Source organism: Odontesthes bonariensis, chromosome 7 (genome assembly GCF_027942865.1).
Source record: "Odontesthes bonariensis isolate fOdoBon6 chromosome 7, fOdoBon6.hap1, whole genome shotgun sequence".
NCBI lineage: Eukaryota > Metazoa > Chordata > Actinopteri > Atheriniformes > Atherinopsidae > Odontesthes > Odontesthes bonariensis.
Window position 1 is genome coordinate 17,388,308 of NC_134512.1, and position 13,770 is coordinate 17,402,077.

The 13,770-nt window shown below is 39.7% G+C and overlaps 1 protein-coding gene across 2 annotated transcripts; it reads right to left on the bottom strand.

Moving 5' to 3' along the window:
- Positions 1 to 99: 99 nt before the first annotated feature.
- ttc23 (tetratricopeptide repeat domain 23) lies at positions 100 to 12,910 on the bottom strand. 2 transcript variants are annotated; one of them, XM_075469798.1, is made up of 11 exons: positions 12,548 to 12,910; positions 12,284 to 12,425; positions 11,308 to 11,431; positions 8,626 to 8,785; positions 8,390 to 8,515; positions 3,466 to 3,637; positions 3,227 to 3,332; positions 2,795 to 2,922; positions 2,038 to 2,187; positions 446 to 528; positions 100 to 274 (listed from the first exon to the last, which is right to left on the bottom strand). In XM_075469798.1, exons 1-11 carry the CDS (start codon positions 12,604 to 12,606, stop codon positions 160 to 162), a joined length of 1,365 nt encoding a protein of 454 aa, XP_075325913.1. In that variant the 5' UTR covers positions 12,607 to 12,910; the 3' UTR covers positions 100 to 159. The 2 variants fall into 2 exon arrangements, with proteins under 2 accessions (XP_075325913.1, XP_075325914.1); XM_075469799.1 differs by lacking the exons at positions 100 to 274; positions 446 to 528; positions 2,038 to 2,187 and adding an exon at positions 2,222 to 2,380.
- Positions 12,911 to 13,770: the final 860 nt, after the last annotated feature.

Genomic DNA, 13,770 nt, shown 5'->3' on the forward strand with positions numbered 1-13,770 from the left:
ATTTTGTTCTAAGTCAACTTATTCACATAATAAGCAGAGCAAATGGGTTTACCTGCACAATCTCTTGGCTCAAAGCTTCATTATTTTTGGTTTAAAAAAAAAAAAAAAAAAAAAATTAAATTTAAAAAAAAAGGAGAAATAGAGATCATATTTGGGAATTCAAGAGTCAGACATGGAGTTTTCATCGTTACCAATGGTAGGTACAACTGGAAATGTGTCAGGTGCTTTTTTCCTTCTGCCTTGCCTCTGCTGTCTCTCAACCACCTGCGGTGCTCTGAAAACCAAACAATAAATGGTTCATCACTAAAACACTTAACGTATTTTTACACATCTCGTGATTTAGTTTTTTTAAATCATATCACCTAAATAATGCTCTTAATTGGCAATGTATCACCATGAGTTAAAACCTAACTGGGGACTAAACTTCTCTTTTCTGAACATTTACCTTGCCAACATGTTCACAGCTTTCTGTATAGCCTTTGTTTTCTTGTGCTGAGGACCATATAACAAACTCTGGATCTTCAGGCACTAAAATGAAAACAAAAAAGATGACAGCAGAAAGAGGGGTCAGTTGAATATGAGAGGTGCAACTCATACTCACAGGGGAAGAGACACTTCCTAGCAACACGTAGATGCACTAAACATACCGAAATAACCCACTGTAGCTGTCCAAGTTTTATATAACACCTGTGCTGACCACTCGGAGTGTCGAGTCACAAGGAGAATCTGTCGGATTCGTGATGAGAACTGTTAACCTACACCCCAGAAATCTGAAGTTATTCACAAAGTAAAGTGAGAAGGGCAACCATCGCTTTACTCCATGAAGTAATAAACTATTACCGAAGTCAAAGTACTGAAAAGTTCAAACATCTGTACATGATTACACACAGTGACACAACAGATTTAATAAAAACCAGCCTCCCTTTTCTGCAATCATCAGAAATGAGAAAACATGAAACTTTGAAGCAGAGAAGGAGGGGTGAACAGCTTCCCTCCTCACTGGAAAAGGCAAAACACTGGTAATCTGGAAAGGATCCATCTGGCCTCTTGGATGTTTTCACTGTTGCTAAGGTTGATGTAATGGAAGGGCTTTTTTTGTTTTTTTTTCAGCAGTACTTCAGAGGAAGGAGGGAAAAAGTCGAATGTGCGCCTGTGTGTGCACCATTGTTCATTGTTGTCAGTACTGCATTCACCATAACCAGCTTTCCTATGGAAAAGCAAACGTTTCTTAATCGAAGTGCGAGTAGTGTCATGATGACAGCTGTAAAAAAAGCACCCTCCCGGCATGTCAGCTCTGGGTCAGGGCACTTCAGAAAGGTTACGAGTTGGACGTGGTGCAGAGATAGTGAGCCCTGATGTACCCTGTCATACTTGGACCCCCTTAGCGTCGGATAGCAACAACAAAGAAACATAGCAACCGGGCTGCTTCCCTTACAGGCATGTCCCAGCTAGATTGAATGGCTATTTTTTTTACGAAGTTCAGTTGATGGCAGAATTGACATCATGTGGCAAATGCGTAGTCATAGAGTATGTGGAAAAACAGAAGTGCTCATTACATAAGAAGTGGTGAGAGTAAGATAAAGTAGTGGTAATAGGAGTAGGGTTGAATGAACAAAAAGACTGGTTTGTCTAATGGCATGCCACACTAATTGAGGTCAGTGTCCCTTTAATTGACAGCAGTTAGCAAACTGCCCTTCTCTTTCCAAAGTCATGTTGCCCATCTGTCAGGTTCCATCCAGACTGAAGAAACACAAAGTCAGTCTGTGTGATATTTTACACCAGGGAGGGTGCCTCTGCACACTAACCCCCTTCCAAGATTAGCATGTGACTCTGATAACACGGAGCTCTGGAGAGAAGGTGGAAATAGCTCATCTTAAAATGATAGTGACTCTTTATGTATATTTTGGACAGTCCTCTCATAATTTCACTGTTGTCCGTGTACAAACCTGCTGACTATGATTCCGGCATTACTCACAAGAAGGTTGTGAACAAGACATTATGTAGGTTGTTTCTTGTTCTGTGACGAACGATTATTACCTTTGTCATGGTCCTGTGGGCCTGGTCCATCCGGCCCTTGGTCATCTCCACACTTCCTATTAGCTGAAGAGTGTCTGCTACCTCAGAGCTCAGATCACCGAATGCACATCTTTTGGAATCAAGAGAGGCTCTCTGGATCTCCACGCATTTCTGGTATGATACATTTGAAGCATGTAAATAATACTTTAACATCAGTAAAAAGAACATTTGAACTTAACTTTTACTTTACTTTTTATTTTTCAGGACATTGCACATTAATGAACATATACATAGTGTACATACATGTAAATGTGCCAGATTTTAGCACAAATGCTAATTTCCATCTGGTGTCCAAATAGACAGGCTAGGTGGAGCAAAGAAATTAAAATCAAAGACAAGCATTACAAACAAGAACACTGTTAGTAACAAAAGAAATGGTACAAATACAAAAGCAATAAGCATGTTAATAGAAACAAAGAGACCCCAAAATAGGGCTATGTATTAGTGATGTGTGTGTGTGCGTGTGTGCGGGTTCAAACTAGTGGTGTGTACATGTTTGTTGAGCTCGAAGCCACGTTTTAATCTGGCTCTTGAAGGTGGCTAAAGACTACTTGACTCTGAGGTTATGTTTCTATGTTGCTGCTTTATTGATAAAATGTGTGAGTAATGAAAATTTGAAAGTGGGTTTCAAAACAGCCTGCCATATGATCATCCTGCATCAGAAGAAAAAATATCCGACTGTTTTTAAAGAAATGACAGTTTTGTACGCGAGTGGGACCTCTTGCTGTCCGTTAATGAGGAGAAAGCGGCAGAAGTCATCTTGGGCAGCCAGGAAGGCCGGATCCTGTGGACCCACAGACGTCTTGTAAGCACTTAGACTTTGCTCAAAGTAGTGACCTGCAGTGTCTACAGCAGCATGGGGAAAAAGACAAGCATGATGCGCATTAACTTGTATAATGGCAACAGTTTGACAGAATCACCGATTCTGAAAACACCCCAACGTATACAATAACAACCTAACAATAGAGATTTTTCTACACGATGTTCTCTCAGTTCCAGATATTGTGCTCTACATAGCTTTCAGTGAGCTTACATTTGCCTTGGTGACATCAAAAAAGGCTTTTATGAAGCTTATTTCCACAACTTCACCTTAAAGAATTTGACATATAGAGATGTCCAAGGCCAAGCCTTTGTCTGTGAATAGACTCACCATTGTGATGAGGCTCTGCTGCAGCCAACAGAATAAGGGCCAGGCTGTGGGAGATCTGGGCCCCTTCAAGCCCCTCTGTAGTGTGACTCACAGCAATGGCATGAGCCTAGCAGAAACCAACCACGTGAAATAAGACAGATCACATACCACCAAATTAGAGATGAAGGGATATTACCTAATACAGCTTGGCACAGTCTTAAAGAAGCCCTCGTGTGTTTGTGTGTGTTGTTCCTTCTTGCCTTGGAGAGGTGCTCTATGGCTCGGTCCAGGTGACCTCTGTCCTGTTCAATGGCAGCCATGTCTCTGTAGACAGAGCAAGTCTTCTCTGGCTTATTACAATCCTGTAGCAGTTGCAGAGACTTCTCACACTGGCTTAACGCCTCCTCTAGTCGGTTCTGTCTCTTATAGAGCCTATGAACATTAAAACAGGGAGAGAAGCAAAATAAAAATCAGTCAAAGATAACGACAACTTCTGTCAGCCTCTCATTGTCCTCTTGAGTCCACTGTTAACGTGCCTACAATATTGGAAATGTTTATACTAAAATTTACAGTGTTGCTCTATTTAGTCCACAACACAAGAAGTTGTCGTATTAACCACCATGAATCTGTTTCACATTACCAAAGTAACCAGGAGAGGTCTGGCCAAACTGAGGCCTCGGAGAGGAGAAAGTTTTGGCTGAAGTTGAAACCTGTTGAAGTGCAGACTACAATGGGGAAAGAAGCCCTTTTCACTGCTTTAATTGTATCCACTTGCAACTTGCCATTCACTTCTTTAGAGGCAGAAGGTTACGTTGCTCTTAAACGCTGTGTGTTTAAATTCTTGTTCAAGGATGTCTAAATTAGGGGGTGTTCTTGGCACTTCAGTGGAAACTACCTCAGCAGAGCTGCAGACTGTACTTAATACCTGTCAGTTAATTTTTGTCCCCAAGCTTCACACCTTCTTTTCACTTTTCAAAGTTAACTCTTATCATACTGTGTGGAGTTGCTTTGACTACTACAGAAAACGAGGGTGTGAGTGGAGGATGGGATGCTATCCAACACAGGGACAGGCTGCTGTGCTAACAGCTTTAAATCATGTAATGGACTCCAAATTTAATTCAGCTCTCCAGTAAAGGGGGTGGCCTTTCTCATGGGTAAAAAGCTCTTTGCTATGCAATCTCTGGCTTCATTACTGCCACGAAGCACAACAGGAAGTCTCTTTCCCCACATCCACACCATACAGTAGTTTTAACTGGATATCTGACTGACAAAGCTAAATTTATACTGAAATCAACCTGTAGGATGCCACTAATATTTCTATCAATGGTGCCTTTTAGATTTAACAGTATATCAAATGTCTTTAATTGGGCGCAGTATGCGTGGGAACCAACAGCCCAAGCTTGACACTGTGGTAACATGTTAACATTTCTGAAGCACATGAATTTGGATATTCATGGCTCAGTGGTTAAAAACCAGCAGCACAGGTTACAAAAACACTCCAAAATTTGATTTCCTCAACCTTTCCCATGAATCTAAGATTATAAAAACAATCCCTGATGGACAGAAGAAATTCCCCACCCATAAATCTTCATGGGACAGGCATTTCAGATCCCTTTTAGGGCAGCAACGATGGCCAGAGTACAGCTACAACACTGCTCGAGGCCTGCCCCTCTGCCAGCATGTACAGACGGAGACAATGCCTCTCTATCCTCTAATTCACTCTGCATCCTTGTGCACTTCCTGAAAGAACAGCTAAATGCCACATCCTCTTCAAATACACTAAAAGTCCCCAAGACAGGGAGTTAGTATAATTAAGGATTTTTGAATATATTGCCAACAAAGCCACACAGCAGTCTTTTGTAAATATTTCCAGGACGTGGTTGACGTACGTTTGTTCGACTTTCATGTGGAAAATGATGCAGATAGGCCGTGCCTGAATGAAAACAGAAAGACATAAAAACACAACGGCTCGCTCATGTAAACCTGTCGCGCTTTTAACGTATGGTATGCTTTTATTGCGTGCCTTTAGTAGAGGTTGTTGAAAAACCACTTCAACACCATGACCATCTGTGACAAAAGAACTGCTAGATTTATCAAAGTCAATTGTTCTCTGAACTCACAATCACATATAGGTAGCCATTTTAATTGCATTATCCAGACAATACCATTTCTGTTAATGTGAGAACATATTTCTCTTATATTTCTGCAAGAAAACATTCTGTGACTAAACACGGCTCTACTTTCTGCAGACGGCATCCCATGAACGTGGGTGGTATAAGCTGTCTGTCATCACAGCATGCAGTGAGGCTGTAGTGACAGAAAGAAAGGACACACAAATTCTCCGTCTGCATGTTTATGCATGTGTGTGCAGACGTTCTACCTTGTATCGTTGCTACTTCCTTTTAGGTAGCATTCTTACCAGTAAAGTATCAGTTACGCAGAACTATAAGCAAATGAAACAAAAATAAATGAATAAATGTAAAAATAATAAGCAGCTGAGTCGAGAAAACCCCTCTTGGCAAGCATCACAGCTTGTAAACATTTTTTTTTTTTAACCATACACGTGTTTCAATTCTTATTTGGTGTTTTAATCTATTCTTACAGCAAAAGGCTTCTAGGGCTTTTTTGCCCTAAATCAATTGCTCTTTAAGGTTCTATCCACAGATTTTCAGGGATGCTTAAATCAGGGAACTGTGAGGGCCATGGCAACATTTTCAGTTTTCATCTCTTGAGGTATTTCATTGAGGACTTTGAGGTGTGTTAAAATCATTATGCAGTAGTTTTACAGTAAAAACAGCTCTCTATGAAAGATTTTCTTGGTCTACCCTCCCTTTCGGTTAACTGCTGTCTCGCAAATAAGTTGCAACCCAAGGAAACAGCCTCCCAGAAATGTTCTGCCATGTTCTTTTGATCCCCTCTTGCATTGTTCACATCATTTTAATTTTCATAGTACTAGGCGATGGCTCAAAAGGTGCTAATGGTCAACACTATAGGCCTACGCTCAAATGTCAAACAAAAGCTAATATTGCATTCTCATTTTTTTTCCAACATTGTTCTGCTCAATCTTGGCGATTTTCTTAAGCTTTGGAATTTGCAACACTTTGGCCTTTCGAAATCTTGACTCTAAACAGGGTGAAGCATCATATAGTAAAGGACTTTAGCAGAACTCTGAGTACTAATGTCTAATGGCACACTTTCACTCAAAAAGCTACTCTTCACATTAATATACTACAGGTCAGTTTGATCACAGATGCCCGTACTATCCTATGCCTCTGGGCAGATAAAAGATAGAGCAGTTTATAGTGATGACCATAAAAACTCATAGAAGCCATTTGCAGAAAGCCAGGGAAAAAGAGGGCATTTCCAATTATGATGATGCTAAAAAATAAATAAATAAACGATTTAAGGAGTGGAAAACATTTCGCTGAATGCATTATTCATCATGAGAACATGTCTTAAAATACTTAATTAAATCAAATCTATCAACCAAATCAGTTGAGTTATGAGAGCAGTCATAAAGACGCAAAAAAAATAAAGTCATCTTAGCAGCTCTGGCTGCAGAGCATAATAACAGACACAGCAAATTGAAAGGTAATGATGAAACCTCAGCTTTCCAGACAGAAATATCACACCGAACTGATCCCAACTGCACACCTTGAGTGTGAATCTAAAACTCTGCAGAATGTTTGGGCCAGGATCTGTAGCTCGAGCTGAGCATAGTTATTGTTCCAGGCTTTGGTGGGAACATTCCCCTTCATCACAACAATGTTGACTGACGGAGCTTTAGAGGCATGCCAAATTCTTAGTCATCACCAAACAAAAGAGGTTTAGCAAGCTTACACACACCAGCCAGAGTCTGCACATTTTTTCAATTACACACAAAATGTCAACAAACACAGACTCTGAAACAGATAAGATGGCATCATTTACAGATTCCTACAAGTATAGGTCACCCCCTTCGGTGGTCTCAATTTTAAATGAGGACATGAACCATTTGCAAAGTCCAGATACATAAATTCTAAACCACCTCAACTTTTAATATTCAAAGAACAAGATGAACAGGATCAGATTAAGCACCGACACATTATCGGGATGATCCAAAGCCAAGAAAGATATTGCTTCCCAGTTGTGCTTCTAAATCCAACCCGAGTGATTTGAACTATGACAAGTGGCTGCCATTTCCTATGTTGCTGGGCACACAGTTCCAATAACAGACTATCAGTTTGTGGGGCACTTGATGTACGTGTCTTCGTGTCTCCACCGTGATCCTTTAAGTCTTTAATCTTTTCCTGAGCATGTAGTACTACCCTTTGCCGTCACCACCTGAGGTCATGAATGTACTTTGCAAGATGGTAGAAACAAATCAATAAAATAAAACACTAGGCAGCTTAAAGTAAAGCATCTGACATTTAACAGAACAGCAAAGGGCTTTAAATATCCCACGGAGGTATCCCACAAGGTTTACAGTAAAACAGAAACCAAATAGGAAAAATACAGAAAAATCATGGACCAAAGAAAGCATTGCTCTAAAAGGGTAGAAATGATTCGTTCCTATCCGAGTCTGCTTTTCCATGGACCTAAATATCATGCAGCAGCCCCACCCAAAACATCTGTAAGCACAAGGCACACATGCTTGCTGCTAAGTGTACTGGAAAATCGTAGTTGGGAAATTCATGATGTGATAAGATGTTGTTTGTAAGAGAAAATTAAACAAATATCCCTTCATTGCATAATTAAGTCAGCAAAACCCCTTCTCAAAAAGGGAGGTCTTGTACAAACTTGCAGTGATCTAATGCCATCTTGTGGCCAGAAATCATGAATGAAGTTATGATGTATTGCACATGGAATTCATTTTTGGAGAAATTAATGATAATTACCACAACATAAATTGATTAAATTTATAAATGAATTCCTGTTTGAAAGATTTGACCTTTATCTTTTTCCATTTGGAACGGTTTCAAACTTGGCTCATTTTGAATATGACACAGCAGGACATTGGAAATTGAGCATATTAACCGACAAGACCACCCAGTAGAAACTCAAATTGCATGCTGTTAACTGCTAGTTTTGAATAAGAACCTTCAACATACTCTTTATAAACCACTTTTCATTTCAAAACACAGAACTTTCATAATCCGCTGCTAAGAAACACCAAAATGAGACAGTTTTACCATCCTACCCTACCTGTGTAGACCACAGGCAATTCCCAGCTGAATCTTTATCATCTCTTCGTGGTTGATAGCGTTGTGTTGATGAAGCTCCTCAAGGATTTTCCCAGCCTCCAAAAAAGAGGAATCTGCGTCCTCCAAAGTTGAGAAGTTAAGAAAATTTGTAGTTTTTAAAAAAAAATGTATTCGAGATGATGCCTACTATATGCTCAGTCCCTTAGATTACTGTGAAAACTATCATGGTGAGGATATTTGTCTGTAAGCAACGAAGCACCACCGCATATGAGGTGTATACTCAGGAGACACGTGAGAACCTCAAGCTTTCTGCCTCTGCAGGATGAGTTGGAGGATGAGCAGAAAGATAATAGCTCTTTGGCCACAGCCAAGTGCTCCTGAGCTTGCAGTCCCCACCCTGGCAGAAGAGAAAATAAAACCGACAAAATATATTCACCAGCTCTTAATTTGAACATCCTCTTCATGTCACATCCAAAACACATTCCTTAGAATGGCTATTTTTTATTAATACGAAGAAAAAGCTAAAAAACATAGTATGAAAAAGGGCCGACAGGGAAAAAAAAAATAATAATAAAAAAAGGTGCATCCTCCATTAATACTAGGGGGGGTAACAATAATGACATAATACAAGAATTTATCTTAAAACCAGGTAAATACGTCCTACGGTCAACATCTAAATATTACACTATGTTATTATTTATTTCCGAAAAACTAAACCAAAACGCAGAAGCAGTGTGTGTGAAAAACAGTCCACCCTTACTGCTTCTTTATGAATTAAGAGGGTACGTGGCAGCCAGGTGCCGCTTATCAAACACACTTAAATCATTTCATAATCACGAGGTGTGTGCACCTCCTTAAAAGCAAAAGATTCTGCTGACGTTGGTCTGGAGCCTTCAGGTGTGTATTAACACAATTAATGTGTAATTTCCAAACTATTTGGAGTCCATCAGTCTGTAATGTTTCTACTATTATTGAAGAAACTTGGGTTCGTTATTAAACTTATTTATTAACTAGCGAGTCAGGAGGATACAGGTACAACGTGATATGTCTTTGATTCTTCTACTGATGACTTCCAAGCCACAGACACACCTCCGGGGTTATATCATATCGGCAGCCATCTGGTGGCAGGGGGTAGAACTGCAACTCATTAACTTATCATTACACAGTCTGCAGTGAAAAGATTATTCACAAGCGGAAAACTTTCAAGACAGCTGTCAATCTTCCAAGGAGTGAACATGCCAGAAGTTTCACCCCAAGGTCAGACCGTGCAATGCTCAGAAACCTAATCAAACCAGAGAGCTGCATGTCAGACTCTACAGGCCTCAGGTAGCGTGTTTAAATGTTACAGATCATGACACTATAATTACAAAAAGACCAAACAGCAAGGGTTGCAAGGAGAAATGTTTTTCTCTCTGGTAGCAAATGGTAGCACAGTTTAGATTTGAAAAAGTTGCATCTGAACAAACTACATGTTTTGAAGAAAATCAAAACAACATATCAGCACGTCATCAGCAACTGTTCAGCATGGTTGCTGGAATGGTGATGATACGGGCTTGTTTTGCAGTCATTGAGTAGACAATGAACTCCACAATCTACCAAAATATGTCTTAAAGATTAAGCTTGGCCCAGATTGGGTCTTTCAAAAGGACAATGATCCAAAGGTTTCTGACAAATCTATAAAAGAATGACTGGAAAAATAATCAAGGTGGGCAAGTCCTGACCTCAACCTGAATTAAATTAAGTTAAATGAAAAAATACTTCATTTATCCTAAAGGGAAATTATAACATTGCAATGCTTTTTTATTTTATCATCATAAGCTTTCATTGTGTATGGTTATTGCTGCTGGTAGGAATGACCTCCTGTATTGTTCTGTGAGACAATGAAGATGAATAGGCCTCTTCGTGAACACACTCCTTTGTTTCATCACCATGTTATGTCAAGGGTATGCAGTACTGTTCATTTATTTAAGTTTAGTAGCATTCTCCTTTACACAATCAACCCCAGAGGCTCCAGAGCAGTCCCCAGCACAGAGCCATCCTTCTTTATCAGTTTAAGTTTCTTTCTTTGACGCTGCTGCCCCAGCAGATGCTTGCAAAGCAGAACTTATACTCCACCACAGACCTATAAAAAGATATGGTTCAGACATTGAAGGACCTAAGCCTCCTTGAGAAATACAATCTTTTCTGTCCTTTTTAGAAGACAGCCTCAATGTTGTAATTCCAGTCTCGATATCGCGACGATACTCATCCGAGTATTTCTGGAGATGACAGAACTCTGAGTTGACCTGGTAGACTGAGGTGTACAGAGTGAGGAGAAACTGAAAGACTACAGTCCCCTGGGGAGCTCCTGTGCTGCTGACCACACACACAAACACAACCCTTCAGTCTCATAAACTGTGCTGTGTTTGTGGAGCAGTCAATAATCCCAGCAGTTATTTTTTGCAGCGTCTTACATAACAGTGCAAGCTGAATTGTATTAAAAGCACTGGAGAAATCAAAGAACGTGATCCATGGTGCTGCCTGCTCTGTCCAGGTGAGAGTGGGCTTACCGAAGCGTCACTATGGCATAATGAAATGCTACAGAAGGACCCGAAGGGAGTGGAGCTTTACAACATTGCAAGCAGTGGGCCAAAATTCCTCCATGATGTGAGACACTGGTAACTTCATACTGAAAGCAATTACAGGGTCTCAAGTTGCTGCTGTTAAAGGTGGAGCTACAGATCATGGCGGGTACCTGGTTTTTCACACACTGCCTCTTTTTTTTTTTGCTTTTTTTGTTAGATAAATAATGACAGTGTTTTATGGGACGTGTTGCCAGTAAAAATGTTCTTGTTTTTACATGCAAGATAAGGCCACTGCAGGGACAGACAGAGTTAAATAGAACAAAAAAGTTTATTTTTTGTTTGTTTTTCAAATTACCTTTGAACTGAAAATATGCTTTAGCCAGTCTGGCATGGGCTTGGGCTAGTTTCAGGTGTCTCTCTCCATATATTAGCCTTGTCAGAGCCACACATCGCACCAGGTCCTGGATACAAGCGTCATACTAAAACATACACAGTTGAACTCTGTCAGTATCACCAGTCCTGATATATCCTGCATCAAATGTCACATCAATATTACGTACCCTTTAAAGTAAAAAATTATTTTGAACAATTCATAAAACCTTTCTTGTCATCATCTAGATAATTGCTTGCATTACTTTGGCTCAAGCTTTTCAGAATCTTGCAGGATTTATATGACTCTATATAGCTGTACATTCAATAACTCTGGGTTTAGGTCTGAGTGTTGTTTTAATTTACATCTTTGTCTTAATAATATCTTTTGTGTTGGCGTTCTATCGACAAAATTGACTGAACAAATATAAACATAAAGACTAGACAGAAGACTAACCGTCCCATTTATGATCAGATTTTTGGAGCATAATTTTGAGGTTTCATAAGACCAACTAAAGCTTTATCCCGATTTGGCAACATATTATCTGTAATGACACAATGGTGTTTCTAACTTGCTACATATTTGCATCATCTGAATCCAAGTTTTAGAGTTTTCATTTCATTGTGTGCCAAGCCTGGCCAGGGATCCTGATCTTACATCCATCGTGCAATCAGATGCTACTAAAATCACAATACAAATAACGATAATTCTAAGGGATGTGGTCTTAAGTTTGGTACAAGTATTTAAGTTTTCCTCAACTGGTTAGGATATACTTATTCAGTAGAGGGAGAATAAGCTGGTTTCTTTCATGCATATTTAAATTGTTTTCAAAACCAAGTTAAGAATCAACAGGCCTCCAAACTCAACCTGCAAATACAATCAGGAATAACCATTACTCACAGTCTAGGGGCTTACATCGAGTTATGAGACAAACATCTGGCAGACTACATCATATACTCACTTCTTGGTTGTCCTCAGTGGCCTGAGCCCGTCTGTCAAAGTGATTCAGCTTCTCCTCGGGAGGTAACATCAAAAACTCCTTCCTCGCAAACCTTTCTTGTGAGGAACTCACATGTGAACCATCAGTAAATGCATCCATACCCCTGAATAACAGCAATAAAAAACGGAGGGAGAGAATACACCGTCTCTGTAATACTCTTTCCGGTAAACAAACCAACGTATCTGGACTGTCTGAGTGCAACCAAAACATCGGAAGACAACTTACTCAGTTGAAGATTCTGATGAATGACTTCGTGTATTTACCATTGCTTGATTGTCATCCATTTTTAAAAACTACTAGCGTTAAACGTTTTTTTTTTTCATTCAAATGCTGTAGACATCCCCGCAATCTCTGCAGCTTCGTTGCCGTGGTTACGTTGTGCGTGCTAGCTTGACGAAGCGTCCTTGCCCAGCATGCAGCGTCTCACCCGGAGAATTAAACGGTCTAACCTAAGCTAATCGAAAACATTACCTTACGTAAAGCGTTCTGCTGCTTAAAATACGCTTGGAGCGTCGTTGGTCGTGTTTGTAGAGCCTGGATCCATAGTTCTGTCGCTCTTGCTAATTCGTTTCACCAAAACAAAACAAAAAAAACGTCTCAACGTGCAAGCGACGCGAGAGGAAGTGAGGCGCATTCAAGAGCACTCGTCGTCGGAAAAATATTCGCCAGTATGTAATGCCTTTGAAATGACAGCAAATTAAACAAAAAAGCCAACTTACTTAAGGTTTTTTAATGTTTTCAATAGAGAGACATTGTCAAATATTATATATTTGAGGGTTAAATGTGTGAACCCGCAGGGCTGCCTACCAGATGATTTGAAATTAGAGTCGCATTAGAGAAATGAGAGTCAGGTGTTTTCATTACACGGAATGATAATCAGGTATGAGCAGGTTTCGTTTCCAGTGCTTACAGGGTTATTACTAATCTATTACACGCTAAATCGCTCTTGTCTGTCACATTATCGATAGTAGTCGTACGAGCAAAGTCCAATGTTAACCACTGACATCAAATCATACCGATAAGGTTAATGTAACATTGTATCCTCATTTCATTAATGCTGTTGTACAATTTATGTCCACAAGATGTCAGTATAGTAACACAATAGAAACGGTCCCCATCAAATATGTTTCATGCATTTAGGTTGTACTCTCTTGTTTTTATGCTTTTTTCTAAAAAAAAAAAAAAAAAAAAAAAAAAAAAAGTGCTGGGAGGGGTTCAAAGTAGTTTTTATCATGAAAGTATACGTAATTCGGTGTTAACCAAACTCCATTTTTGCCCTCAACTCTTCCTTGCACATGTTTTCTCTCTGTCATGTGGTCTTTCTAAAGACCACATAATAACAGCAGCCGGCAAAGGGCCATAAAGTCAAAACTTGATAATTAGAAGAAGAAAATAAAACAGCCCTGTGCATCCAAACTATATATGAACTGTTGCTATCTCAGCGTACT